Source organism: Vulpes lagopus, chromosome 5 (genome assembly GCF_018345385.1).
Source record: "Vulpes lagopus strain Blue_001 chromosome 5, ASM1834538v1, whole genome shotgun sequence".
Lineage (NCBI taxonomy): Eukaryota > Metazoa > Chordata > Mammalia > Carnivora > Canidae > Vulpes > Vulpes lagopus.
This window is the reverse complement of record NC_054828.1, coordinates 80,559,136-80,573,924: the sequence shown is the minus strand read 5'-3', so window position 1 is coordinate 80,573,924 and position 14,789 is coordinate 80,559,136. Positions and strand designations below refer to the sequence as shown.

General features: G+C 44.7%; 1 protein-coding gene across 1 annotated transcript in view; it reads right to left on the bottom strand.

Annotated features, from left to right (window-relative positions):
• Window positions 1-13,475, bottom strand: part of CASQ2 (calsequestrin 2) — a 71,277-nt gene extending 57,802 nt beyond the window's left edge. Inside the window, exon 1 of the mRNA XM_041757127.1 lies at window positions 13,020-13,475. Within this exon, the coding sequence (XP_041613061.1) occupies window positions 13,020-13,253 (234 nt within the window). The 5' untranslated portion in view covers window positions 13,254-13,475. The remainder of the gene's footprint in view (window positions 1-13,019) is intronic.
• Between the last annotated feature and the right edge of the window lie 1,314 nt (window positions 13,476-14,789).

Sequence of the window (14,789 nt, the reverse complement as noted above, 5' to 3'; positions counted from 1 at the left end):
TCTCCCTCTCCCTCTGCTGTTCCCCCTATTTGTGCTCCACCACCACCCTGTCAAATAAATAAATAAAATCTTTAAAAAAAATTCATTTTTGGCAACCCCATGACACTAAGCTAGTGGCTTCTGACCCCTAGCCCACATCAGCATTACCTGGAGGGAAGCCTTGTGAACACAGATTTTTCTGGGCCTACCTCAGAGTTATTGATTCAGCAGGTCTGGGATGGGACCCAAACATTTGCATTTATGACAAGAAATGCATCTCTGGTGATGCTGATACTGCTGATCCCAGGCCCACACATCGAGAACCACTACTTTACAACCATCTCTAACGTACGATCACAATCTTTTATCGTGTAGCATCTGGCAATGTTCAAATTGGCTGAATGAGAAAGGCCAGGGTTTTTTTTTTCCTTTTCATCCTACAAGCATTAATGCAGTAGAGTTTTGTTTTTTTTTAAAGATTGTATTTGTTTGACAGAGAAAGAGAGAGCACAAGGAGAGGGAGTGGCAGGCAGAGGGAGAGGGGGAAGCCAACTCCCCACTGAGCAGGGAGCCCAATATGGGGCTCCATCCCAGGCTCCACACACCTCACCTGTGCTCCCTGTCTCTCAAATAAATAAAATCTTTAAAAAGAAAAGAAAATAGGCAGGAGGTGCCTCAGCAGATGGAGAGGCTTCCTAAACGTAAAACAATGACGAGGCCAGGAGCTCCTGGACTTGTTGCTCCTATAGGGTGCCGTGAAAAGCAGAAGAGAAGCCTGTTACTGCTTGGCCGAACTTTATGAAATGTCTGATCAGTATTTATGTTGATAGCATCCGCTAATGACAACAAACCACGGATATCCAGTACGTGGGAAGAGCTGGAGCTTGCGACATGCTTTCACATACACAGTCATTTTAAGAACAGCCGGCCCTTTACTGTGCACCAAGCATGTGCCGGTCACTTTAACACGTCACTTCTTTTCTCTTTGTAAGAACTCTGTGCTGGAGGCATTGTGGTTTTTATTTTCCAAAGGAAGCCTGGAGGAGCCAAGTGACCCACCTGCAATCACACACTAGTGCAAGGACTCCAGTCAGATGGGTCTCACTCCAAAGTGTGTGTCTGATTACCAGGCAATATTGAGGGCTGCTGTTTACTGTTGTGTTCCCTTGGTCTTTTGGGTCCGGGGAATGCTTTCTTTGCCTTCATAAATAAATTGGGTGTGTGTGGTCAGAATCGTTTGGTGTCGTGAGCCAAATTGGCTGTGTGTGTCAGTGTGAAGTAGGGGCAGGTGAGCATGTGAGGGAGTACCTGTTGGCTCGCCTGGTCTGCCTCCCTGCCCAGCACACAGCAGATGGTGAGGAGAGGCCTGCCTGGCGTGGGGCACCAGGCAGCAGGCGGGCGCTCCTGGAACAGGTTTTGTGGGCACTCAGAAGCGGCTTTGGCCTGCCCAGCCCAGCACACTGCAAGATGGCACGCTGGCCACTTTCCTGCATGGCTGTCCAAACCAAAAAGGCCTATCTGGATAAAATCACATCCAGTTGATAGAAGAGGGAGCTTCGAGGCTTCATTGTACAGACTCAGAACTTTTGGAGGGTTGGCTTTCTTGGTGGAAGAAGTCACTTTAGATGCTAAGGCTGAGCAGTTAATTATACAAAAATCCTCCACACCAACTAGAGATGCTCAAACTACAAGAGAGCGGGGCTGCTGTTTTCTAAGAAAAACCCTGTGATTCTGAAACACTTTATTTCTGACTTTTTAATCTTACTGCTTTACCTTCTAATAGTTTTATAGCTGTGACTTTCATGGTATCTCAGGTCTCCACTTAACATTTTATAACTTTGGGAGAAGGGATATGATGGCCAAATACCCTCTTTGGAATTGAGCATTAGAGTGAGGGAAGAAAGTTCCAATGGTCTCAAAACTTCTCAATTAAGAGTGTGTTTTCCATTTTATAAAATCTCTATTAATTCTCTAGGTGGAAGGAGAATTAATCTATTCTATGATTAGACTCATGATCTTCTAATAGCGCTTCTGTCTCTCCACCATCTGCTCCTGGGAAGTGCACAGTAAACTCTCATCAAATATTTGGGTGGCGCTTGGACTCTAAGGAGATCTGCAATTTCAGAGTGGGCATAGTATACATCGTCTGAGAGAGGACTGGCTCCAGGAGAGGATTCATTCCCAAAGCCAAACCAAAATAAGCCTGACCTCATCTGATTTTACAGAAGGCAGCAGGTGCAAGTTTGGAGGATGCCATTTTTGGGCAGTGAACAGTTGGAAGAAATACCTGAATCCTCTGCGTGTTGCTATTCTCTGCCCACGGTTCCCACATCATTCCATCTGTAGATTTACTTGACTCCAGTAACTTCATTTTGCCTTCCTCTCTTGGGGTTTAGAAATGCAACCGTAGGGACATTTGCCAGTGCTAAATAGGTCTGAAGGCCGGGTCAGCCTCCCAGAGCCCAGAGGTTTCTGGCCATGCTGGATATATATTTGGGACTGAGTGTCCTGTGATTTAAAAAAAACCAACTGGTTTTACCCATATTTCAGTGGGATTAGACAAGGATGACAAAAAGTTCCCTGAATCTGACAGTCAACCAAATTTTATACTTTTCTATTCAACGCTTTTTTAAAATTAATTTAACCTTAAAGAGATCAAGGAGAAATATATTTTCAATATAGGCAATAGATTTATAATTGTTTGCCATTCCTTCTCTCTCCATCCATCCATCCAACCCATCCATTCATCTATTCAGTGTTTGCTGGATTTTTATTAAATTCCAATTCGGTGTTAAGCATTAGCCCATTTACTCACACTGGTCATTTTGGTTCACATAGTTCAACTGTACAATTAAATGTTACTCAAGTGTGGGTGAAAATCCAGAATACAAACTAAAGACACTTGTCCCTTAGTAAGTTGGCACTGCTTACAAACATGAAGCAATCCCTTTCAGCTGTTCCTTGGTGTAATGGAAGGGACATGTCATTTGGAACCAAATAGATATGAATTCAAATCCTGATTCATGTTCTGCCATTTTATGGCTTTGTGACTTTGGGAAATTTCTACTTAACTTTTGGGATCATTTCTTTGCATGTAGTGTGAAAAAAAGCTGTAAGAATTAAGTAAAATAACATATAAAGCATGCATATTGGTATGATTTATGGTAAATTCATAATAAGTGCTATCTCCCTTCTCCTTCTTCTCTTCTGTTCATTTAACATTCACTCAACAAACACTGCTCAGTGCCTACCATGAACCAGACACTAATGTAGGTGCTGGCGTACAACAACGAAGAGAAAATTTTGCATTTGCCTGTGTGAATTTTACATTCTAAAAGGGTGTCAGACAATGGGCAACCTGGCAGCCAAGTGCTATGGAGAAAGAGTAGGGAAAAGAGATTAAAGAGAGTGCTCAACTGGGTGTTATGCTATATATTGGCAAATCGAACTCCGATAAAAAATATATATACAAAAAATAATAAAAAATCTAATGAGTGCTCAAAGAGTGATCTATATACACAGTCAGGGGAATGACTTTGTTCATAAGGTGATATTTAAGGAAAGAACTAAAGGAAATGAGTTTTTAGCATTAATAAAAGTATATGTCCTTTGCTATCAGGGGCCATGCTGTCTGCATTTTGGTTTTGTTTTGTTTTGTTTTGTTTTTTTTGTTTTTGAAGATTTTTTTTAGAAAGATTTATTTGAGAGAGAGAGCAAACACATGAACCAGGGGAGGAGCAGAGGGAGAAGGAAGAGAGGGAGAGAAAGAATCTTTAAGCAGACTTCCTGCTGAGCTGGTAGCCCAAGGCAGGGCTTGATTCCCCAAGACCCTGAGATTGTGACCTGAGGCAAAACTGAGTCAGCTGCTCAACTGACTGAGCCACCCAGGAGCCTCTCATCTGCATCTGGTAAGGAAGCAGGTATGAATATGTGATGAATAAATAAAAGAATGAATATTTCTCTTTGGATGGTCACAGGGCTAAGTTTCACATTATAGAACACTTCCTAGTTTGCTCTGAGCAGCTTTCCCACAGTTTCTTGTTAAACAGGTTAACACCTCAGTATCCCATATTCTCCAGGGTTCTCAGATTTGTCATTTCTTTGTAGAAAAGGGCAATGTTACATAGCAACCAAATAGATGGCTTTTTCTTTCAGAGGGTAAATCCTGGACCCTGACCAAAGATTACTTTTTGATTTGGCCTTAGAAAACCCCATAATACAACTGGAAACCTCTCAAGAAGGTAGGACTTCCCATGGGCCCAATCATCCCCTTTTAAGAAGGTCCAAAATGTCAGTCCCTGGCTGTGACAGGGGACAGTGGGAGAATACTGAGAGGCTTGATTGAGTCCCAGAGAAGACCCGAATCCCTGCAGCCCCAGAACCAATTTATCCCAGCAGTTTCAAAACAGAGGTATGAAAAAAAATTAAAAAAAAAACAAACACAGAGGTATGCTAACAGGTCCAATAGCATTTAAGAGAGTCAACAGACCAAAGGTCAAGCAGTTACAAAATGATTCTGGTCAGTTAGAAAATTTCTCTAGCCCAAGAGACCAGTGCTTTGCAAACTTCACCACACCTATGAATCATTTAGAGAATCCCATTTAAATGTAACAAGCACCCAGGTGATTCCTTTGATGCTGCTCTGGGGTCTGTATTTTAAGCATCAAGTCTCAAGTGTCTACAAGCTTGGCTGCACAGGAGAATCACCCCTGGAGCTTTTAAAAACTGTAGTACCTGGATTCATCCCTTCCCCCATCACCAATTAAATCAGTATCCAGGAGGAGGAGACCCAGGCACCAGTATTTTGGTTTTCAAACATTTATTTTAGAGAGAGGGAGAGACAGGAAGAGTGCACATGTGAGTGAGGGGGGTGGGCAGAGGAAGAGGGAGAAAGAGAATCTCAAGCAGACTCCCCATTGAGTGTGAAGTACGATGCTGACCTCCATCTCATGACCTGAGCTACAACTGAGTCAGACACTCAACCAACTGATCCACCCAGGCACCTCGAGGTGCCAGTATTTTAAAAAACTATTTGTTGATTCTAATATGCAGCCAAACTTGAGAACTATTGCAATTGGCCAAGAATGTGGTCTGAATTTCAAACAACAGGTGAAGAGAATTAGCGTTTGATAAGCACTGGTTAAATTTTAGGCACTCATTTAGGCCTTCTACATAGATTAATCTCCTAAATAGTAATCAGTGGAACAAAATAATATCTGATTCTTGTACAGCTTCTAATAATTTTATAAGAAATTTTTATTCATCTGTTTTCATTTAAGTCTTTAAACTCACTGATAGAAACTACAAGACTGGTTTAATAGAGAAGTGAAATGAGGTGCCTATCCATGACCTGCTCTGGGTCAAAAAGCAAGTATAAGAGAATTTCAGGCACTCTGAACTCCAGTTGTCTGCTTTTCCTGAGCATGACTCCCTCATCTGAGATTGGATATGAGAGGGCAGCCATGCTCAGAAAGTGCACATGAGAATCATGTCAATGACACTGAGCATACTGCAGGGTCTAAACATATTGTGTCATTCCCAGCCAAAGAGATTTTACTGATATGCAAATTGATTAGGAGACTAAGTTCAGAATAGAGAAGGGAGCTCAGTCTGTTAGGGACCTTGGTAGACTGGGCACAGCATCATCAAGAGACTTCCTTAAAAAGCACCAGAACCCAGAGCCCTTCATTGATCAGGATTCTGATTCTTGATTCTGCTACAGATGGTGGAACCAGCCTCCCCCATCCCTCACAGGGCTCAATGAATGATCTATGCCAGAATTACCATCAAAAACTATTGGAAAATAATCTGTTTACCAGCACTGGAAAATTGGTCATAATGAAAAGCTGTCTTCCTACTGGTAGACAGGCCATTTCCAATAATTTTATGTGATGATGCTGCTTTCAGTATCTAAGAGGGCCAAGGAGAAAGTCACCAGGCAGGCTGTGTGTGTGGATGGCGGTAGCTTTTACATGGTGAGTGGAAGTGGGACCCCCGTAAGCAGGAAGAACAGAAGGTCCCTGCAGGGAGATGCTGAGGAGCAGCCTCGGACTTCTCACCCTAGCTGAGGTCTGTTGAAAAATAACAGGAGCACCAGGTCATGCAACTACCAGGATGGTATGGCTATTCCTATAAGACTGCTTGGACTGCTTGTCCATCCAAGGGACATTGCTCACCCTAAACAACTGAACTAGTTGTCACCATCCACAACGAGGAAAGCACAGCTCATTTATCATCTTTTCACTGATTCACTCATCTATTCAATAGCTTGGCCTATTTAGTTGCTCCCACAAAACACATGTGCACAGTTAACAGTATCAACTTGGAACATGAGATGCGATACAGAATACCCAGAGATCCTAAAACTGAGGTCCATGCATGTCTCCTTTCTCCTTCCCTTCTGGAGATGTTGACGTAGCCATGGCATTGTTTCTATATGAGCATGAAGCTCACTAGGAAAAAGTTTTGGTCCTTCTTCCTTTCTCCTTTTTCAGGCTGGAATGCTGTCTTCCTGGAAATGGAGTGGTGTAGAGGAAAGATAAGATCTGTGTGAAGGCAGGAGGGGACAGGAAGAAGTAAACAGCTTCCATACCAGGCTTAGCTATTTAGAATGCCATTTCCGGGGAGCTCAGGAACTCCTAATATGGATGTCATAGTCCTTGTGCACAGCTGCTCAGACTCCTTCTGCCACCCAGGTGCCCTTCTGCCACCTTGTCACACCCTTAGATCATTCTTCTAGTTGTGGTTTTGACTCACAAGCAGGATTTTGGTCCTTGCCCGTATGAATTTGATTCCATTGTTGTTGGTTTTTTTTCACTTCCTCTATTACCAAGTTTGCTTTGAATTCAGGTTGCCCTCGGGAGGCTTCCAATCCAGAGGGAGAACTTCAACATATGTCTCCGTGGGGAGAAAGAGTAAGTGAGAAGGAGTCGGAAGAAAACTGGAAGCACCCCTCAAAGATAGACTGCACTGTGACCTAAAATGTGGAAGGGGCCTAGTTAATTAATGGTGTGGGCGAAATTGCTGAGTGTACCACATACAGAGGTGGAGAGCAGATGGAGAGCTGAGATGGGGGGGGGGCATCAAGAATCTGTGATCAAGGGCAAGTCCCGCCTGCTCTCTGGAGCTTAGCTGGCTGAATAAGCCACATGGCACCGTGTTACCAGTCCTGAGCTCTCTGAAAGTGGCCTGGATCCTCAGTCTGTTAAGCGATTGGATTAGGTTGGGTGGTGTCTAAAATCGTGACTGGAGAGGGGAGCATGGGCTGCAAGTTGCCAGTATTTGTGGAGGACCTTCCATGTGCCAGAAGCCACACTCCTGCCATGCTACCTCGACATCACACCACCACTGTCTCCACATTACAAACAAGGAGCCCGAACACACACAGACTTCTTCCTTGGAACTGGACCCAAGTCTATCTGATTCGGAAGCCCATGTTGGAGCACACCACTTCTCAAGCATTTGAACCCAAGAGAGATTGGTGATGTCAGAGGACTTTCTCTGGCAACCTTTGTAGAACACATGACAGCAGCAGTGGCTTACATTGTGGTTTCAAGGGGGAAATAGAAGCAAGAAACAAAGAGCAAGGAGGACTCAAAATCACTAGGCAGATGCTCCTCTTGGGTCTGAGTCCTGTGATGCTAATAGAACTTGGCCACTGTGGCAAAACTCAGCGTGTTGTCTCAGCCGAAGCTGAAGGAAATAGTATACAAAATTTATAATGGAACACCATTATATGGGGGTCCTTCATGACACCTCAATAGAAAAATGGGGGAAAGACACAGAAAAATAATTCATGGGAGAAAAAAATGTAAATGGCAGATAATTTTATGAAAAAATTTCATTTAGCTTTTAAAAATCAAAGAATTTTCATTAAAGTACAATGGCAGTCTAAACAAAGATTTTTAAAACTCTGAAAATTGTGTCAAAAATCTCCAAATAGGCAAAATTATGCATGGTCAGGCAGCCCAGGTGGCTCAGCGGTTTAGCACCGCCTTCAGCCCAGGGAGTGATCCTGGAGACCCGGGATCGAGTCCCACGTCGGGCTCCCTGAATGGAGCCTGCTTCTCCTTCTGCCTGTGTCTCTGCCTCTCTCCCTCTCTCTCTGTGTCTCTCATGAATAAATAAGTAAAATCTTTAAAAAATATATGCATGGTCATACAAAGGAATACCAGGCCAGTGCTGACATTATGTTTGTCAAGAATATAAAAACTCTATAATGACACAGAAGTACTCACGATATACTGAAATGAAGAAAGCAGGAAACAAAACTGTATAAAGGGTACAAATCCATTTTAAAAATGTATGTTTTGGGCACTTGAGTGGCTCAGTGGTTGAGCATCTGCCTTTGGCTCTGGGCGTGATCCCGGGGTCCTGTGTTTGAGTCCTGCATTGGGCTCCCTGCAGGGAGCCTGCTTCTCCCTCTGCCTATGTCTATGCCTCTGCCTTTTACTTATATAAATAAGTAAAATCTTTAAAAAGAGAGAGAGAGAGAGAGAGAGAAATGTATGTTTACATATAGACAGAAAATATGGGAGAGAAATCTCAGGACATGAACTGTTTCTTTCTGAGGGAGCTATTTCTTTTTTTTCCCTTTTTTTTTTCTTTTTTCTTTTCTTTTTCTTTCTTTCTTTTTTTTTTTCCTTTCTTTTTCTTCTCCATGTATTCTAACATTACTAAATGAGTATGTGCTCTTTCGTGGATGAAATGCCCAGTCAAGAGTCAGGATTACCAGTCCCGTCATGACAAAGCCTCAGCTCTGAAGTAAAGGGTTCAGAACAATCTTTTTTTTTTTTTTTTAAAGATTTTATTTATTTATTCATGAGAGACACAAGAGAGAGAGGCAGAGACACAGGTAGAGGGAGAAGTAGGCTCCATGTAGGGAGCCCGATGTGGGACTCGATCCTGGGACTCCAGGATCACGCCCTGGGCCAAAGGCAGGCACTCAACCACTGAGCCACTCAGGCATCCTGGTTCAGAGCAATCTAGACGGTCCCCAGGACAACATTTCATCTGACATGTTGCACATTCAGCAAGCCTCTACCCAACGCATCCACCTAACTATGTACCGCACATCACCCCTGGTGCCTGCCCTCCAGAGTTAGACCCAGTCAGACTGGAAAACGGTTTTGAGCTTGGGTGCTCCTCCAAGCTTGAGTGTCTTTTTATTTTTTTTCTCTTTTTCTGCCTAAGCTTTTAGTGATCTTATATTCTTTCCCAACTCCTCTTCCCCTTATCAGACCTTGTTCTCACACAGAACTCAAACTTGGTTAGATGCGGGTGTAAGTTATGGGCAACATTACAAAGGACTACCTCTCCCAGAGGGCCTCAGCTAAGACAAAAACGCCATCCTAAAGGAATGAGGCCCTCATGGCCAAATTTTAGGAAAATTGGGTGGGGAAAGTACTTGAGAGCTATTAGAATCCTTGCTCTTGCAGTGCCCCCACCCCCCAGCTCTTCTGTATTGCCTGCTAAATTCTACTCATTGTCACAGACCAGTTCTTCCTCATGCCTTCCACATATCTCCCAGAGAGCAGGAGATCTTGTTCTTCTCAGAGCACCTTGTAAGTTGTTCCACTATTACAATGATCCCATTGCACTATAGCTTTTTGTTTGCCCTTCTTCCATCATAGGCCATGAGCCAGCTGGGTGTCTCATGTCCCTGTATCCATAGCAGCTACTCCAAAAGTGCAACCTGCTAGTCGCAGATCTTTGTGCGATTGATCAGCATTTCAAGAACCTGAATCCCAGGGAATGACCTCCTCACCCTGCAGATGGTGCTGTTGCTGGGTCTTTCCATTGTCTATCCTTTAGAGTGGCAGGCAAAATATGCACAACTGGCCCTGGTTTCCTTGGGTTTTTAACAGAATGGGGTGGCCCTTACATGACAAGTTATGAGCTTCAAATCCCTAAAAATCTCTCAGGTGTTTCAACTGGGAGGTGACAACTCACTATTGTAGAATGAAATCAATTTAACAAGTTGGAATCAATATTTTTTTAAAGATTTTATTTATTTATTTATTTATTTATTTATTTATTTATTTATTTGAGACAGAAAGAGAGAGAGAGCATAAGGGAGGAGGAGAGTGAGAAGCAGGTTCCCTGCTGAGCAGGGAGGCCCACATGGGGCTCGATCAGTGGACCCTGAGATCACGACCAGAGCCAAAGGCAGCTGCATAACCCACTGAGCCACCCAGACACCCTGGAATCAATATTCTTTTAAGTGAAGAACAAAATGGACTAGAACAGAACAGAATAAAAGACAAAGGATTTTGTTAAAAATCCAAGCATTCCCCAAATAATATTGTGTCGTCCCACGAAATCTGTGTTTCCTTTGTGCGTGTGTATGTGTGTCCGCATGTGCTCATGAGCACCAGGTCTTAGTGAATTGTGATAAAGACACATCAGAAGCCACCTTCCTGAATTAGTTGGGGGAAAGGTGCCGGTTGTCCCTGCGCTGTCTGCCCATGGCCGAGGCCTCATTTCCTGTGGATACTCACTAGGAGCTCCTCTTCTCTCATCCCTCAACAGCCACAACCCTGAAACTGGCAGAGTATTTCCCTAAATGCAGGTTTGGGGGCCAGGGAATCAAGAGGACAAAATAACTGTTTTGACGAGGAAGGAAATGCAGAGGCTTCATCCCTCTCTTTCTACGCATGGCATTCCTGGAACCATTTTTGTCCTGGACTCTGAAAAAGAGCCTGCACCTGACAAGCACCCCAGTAAACACTCCCCCTCCCCTGTCCTCACTAAGGGACCCCAGGTTCTTCCGTGGTAGGGACAGGAGTAGTGGTGGGGAGCTTGGTGCCTCTCAACCCTGTTGCTGATAGAGCTGGCCTCCCCAGGCCCAGCCCACGGGCGGAGCAACTCTACTTAAGGCAGACTCGAAAGGATCCTCAACAGGGTATCCAGCAGCTAACTAAACAGCATCTCATTTGGTTACAGCAATAGTGCAGTGCAGAAGCTAAGACTTTGCCTGCACTGGGCAATTTACCCTCTCTGTACCTCAGTGTCCCCCTACGTAAAATGAGGATAGGAACTGTGCTTCTGTCACAGAAATACCATACAGATTAAACTAGCTAATGTACACAAAGTGCTTAGAACAGTCTCTGTACACAGCAAGCATCCAATAAATATTACTGTTATTTAATTATTTCTTACCCATGTATGATGATTGGTTTTTTTCCCATGTTTATAGAGAAGAAAAAGAGACTCCGAGAAACTAGGTGACTTGCTCTGCATCATGTGCCTAGGAAAGGCAAAGCCAGAATATAAATCTAGATCTCCTGACTCTAAGTTCTGCGTCCTTCTCCCCCTAATGATGACCACCCCAGCTTTAGCAGCCTGAGGGACATCACTATGTCCCATCAGTCTCTGCCGGCCACTCTTGGATCAAAGGTGTCTGAAGGGATGGGCAGCCCAGGGAAAGGTCCCTTCTCAGGTTTACTTTGGGGGAGATACATCCTTGAGAGAATGTGTGTGTGTGTGTGTGTGTGTGTGTGTGTGTGTGTGTGCTTTACTATAATGGGGAATCAGAAATGGGAGGTCATTACCTATACTGGCATTCTTTTTGAGATCTAGACTATCAGACAGTGATGAGCATATCGGGTAGAATCCTTATGCCTCCACTCACCTTTTCAGAAAAAAATGTCTCTTGATACCTGAATAGGGCAATTTGAAACAGAGATGACGATATGAGTGAGGATGTCAGGACTAAGCTATGCTATATGTCCTCGTTTCCTCCAGCCTGTGATGTTTCCAAATATAGTACAAAGATCTAAAAACTGTCCCTGCTTTCTCTTTGCTTGCAATCCACAGAAGGAACTGAATCTCCACTTCCAACCCCCAGGATAAGCCTGAGGAAAAATATGACGGTAGTGGTGATATATTTAAAATGCTTAGCATTTCGTCAGCCCCAGCTCTCTGTAATAACCACACCACCATACGTAAGTGCTCTGAAAGTAGGTGTTTGTATGATGCTCCGGAGATACTAAGGATTTTTAAGTACTTTTCAAGTCATCAAAAATGTTTTACTATATTGGAGACGGTTTTCATGGAATTTATTAGAATCTATGTTGGGGGATGCAAATGGACATGTTTTCATATATGGACACTTGGTTTACCAAAGTATTCGATTAAGTTGAGCTTTCTGATATGCTAGTTCGTGAGTTGCTGTTAATTCACCAATATCCTTTCCCCAGGTTTGTGCTTGGGCTGAGCATGGGGCTGAGAAGGAATCTTGGTGACAACTAGAGTTCCTAGCATTCCCAGGTGCTCCTGAGGTGTAAGCAATCTTAAACTGTCCAGGAGGCACTGCGGAAATCGGCCCTGGGGCACTCACCAAGGATTAGAGAATGGGCCCCCGTGCCAGGCTTACAACAGGCCATGTAATGCAGATAAAATAAGAACTGACTTCAGCATCTGCCCTGAATTCACACCAAGAACTTTCTGAAGGTAAAACAAAACAAAACAAAAATCCCGTTAATGAACTTGCAGCTAACGATCTTCACACCTCTGCAATGTAGACTGGCCCAAAATCACAAGAGGCAAAGGTCACTTCGTGATATTCTGCATCTGACCCATGGAAAGAGAAGCAAGGTCAAATACCTCCTGAGTCTCCAGGATTGCGGGGGGAAATTCAGGGAGCCAAGAGGGGGGAGTTAGCACCCCAGAATGAAACCCACAAATAATCTCTGAATTGCATTTCAGCCAGGCTTTTCGATGATAGTTTTACCATCATCTCAGAAGAATTAGTCGCTTGGGACTATTGCCCTTGAAAAGTCAAGGGGACTGTCATGTGATAGGCTTCAATCAGAACTAGGCATCATGCAGCACATCTAATTGTCCCCATTTTAGGAGGCGGGACCCACCCTTTGCTGTTCACACACCCCAGCTTTGCAGCAAGAGTATCTTCAGATTCAAACGAGACTAAAATGCAGGTGGCCTTCAGGACAGAGCCTCTGCACCCGTGTTCCCACATCCCAGCCGCTGGCCAGGCCCCGGTCACTGGGCCAGTGCGGTCAGTGTGCCTCCCTGCTTACCTCAAGCACGATTTCCTTCAGCTGGAACTGTTTCTGCGCGACTTTGTCCGAAGACACGGACTCGTGGTAGTAGAGGCAAAGCACGTCGTATTTCTTCAAAACCTGCTTGAAGTTCTTCTCAGTAAGACTGACCACACGGTCTTTGCCATCATACGTGGGGAAGTTGAGCCCCTCTTCTGCCCGGCAGGAGGCCAGCAGGTAGAGCCCCACGATGAACAGGTGTGTTCTCTTCATCTGGGAAAAGTCTCCTTTTACTTCCCCAGAAAGATTGAGTGCAGGGAAGCGGCTTGAAGACTCTCGGAGGACTGGTTGAGAGAAGTGGGGAGCAGAGAAGCAGATTTGGTCCCTCTCCTGTGTCCCTCCTGGGCCCGGGGACCGACTGTCCACCGCCGCCTGGGCTCCGCCTAGCAGTACGCGTGGGCTCAGGACACACGCGAGTGGAGACTGAGGGCCAGGCTGGGCGGCCCAGCCCCAGATACCTCGCATAGCTTGGCCCAGCCCCTGTCTCATCAGGAACTCCATTTTTAGGATGCAGTTGTTTCAGGCTAAAAATAAATCATGCAATGAATAAAAAAGTTAGATATGACACTGTTGAGGGATTCGCTGATACAGTCGGTCAGAGTGGTGGAAAGGGAGGAGGTAGGAAGGAAAGCGGAGAACGTGTGCATGAGAAATAAGGAGGCCAGCAAGGTCAAGAAAGAGAAATAAGCTCAAAAAGGAGGAAGAGAAGATGAGACGGGAGAGAGGTGGGACAGTGGTGGGACAGGCCAGTGGAGATGTGTGCACAGACACAGGGCCACCCAGACCTCGGATTCGTTCAATTACTATAGGGAGAGAATCCAGCCTGTCCCCTCCTGGTGGGCTGCTTGTCCCCTACCTCATCACTGCTCACACACGAACCAAGTGCAGCCCCCGAGGTGAACTTTATAATCTGCACCTGCCTTTCTCTGCCTCCCACCCTCTCTTCTTGGGAACGGGGCCTGGGCTGGCCCCTGTGCCATGCATGCTCACACGGCTCTGCCAGGCACCAGGCGAGGGATAGAGGGACACCCTTCCTGGCAGCCCACCCAGGGCCACACTTCCTCTTCTTCTACCCCTGCCCACACCTGAACACTCTCGACACCAGGAGGACCCATCCCTATTTTAAAATAAATTTCAGGGGCACCTGAGTGGCTCAGTTGGGTAAGCCTCCAACTCTTGATTTTGGCCTAGGTCGTGATCTCAGGGTCATGGGATTGAGCTCCATGCTCAGTGGGGAGTCTCCTTGAGATTCTCTCCCTCTCCCTCTGCCCCTCCCCATCCTCTCTCTCTCTAAAATAAATATATAAAATCTTAAAAAATAAATTTTAAAGTATTTTACATAAAAGTTCAGCAGCCTTCCTCAGAAACCCTCTTAGTTTTTTTTGCTACCATTTCTGTCATATTTTTTTTTTACCTGAGCCCCTAATATATTGTTTTTGTTTCTTTCCTCTTCCCTAAAGACAGACTGGTACACAGAGCCTAGAAGTTGGACAGATGGGACTTCTAATTCCCATTCTGCCTTTTACTAGCTGAATGCACTTTGGAGGGTCACTCACTTTCTCCAGTTCTCAGTTCCCCCTTGTCAAATGGGGATAATTATGACCATATTGTAAGGTTTAGCACAGAGAAACGGAAAATCATTGTACAAAGCAGGTACCCAGATACGGTAGCTATCATTCTTACTTCATTCTTGGCTGGAGATGGTGGAACATAGGTTATTATAATACTTGTCAGTTTCTAACAATAACA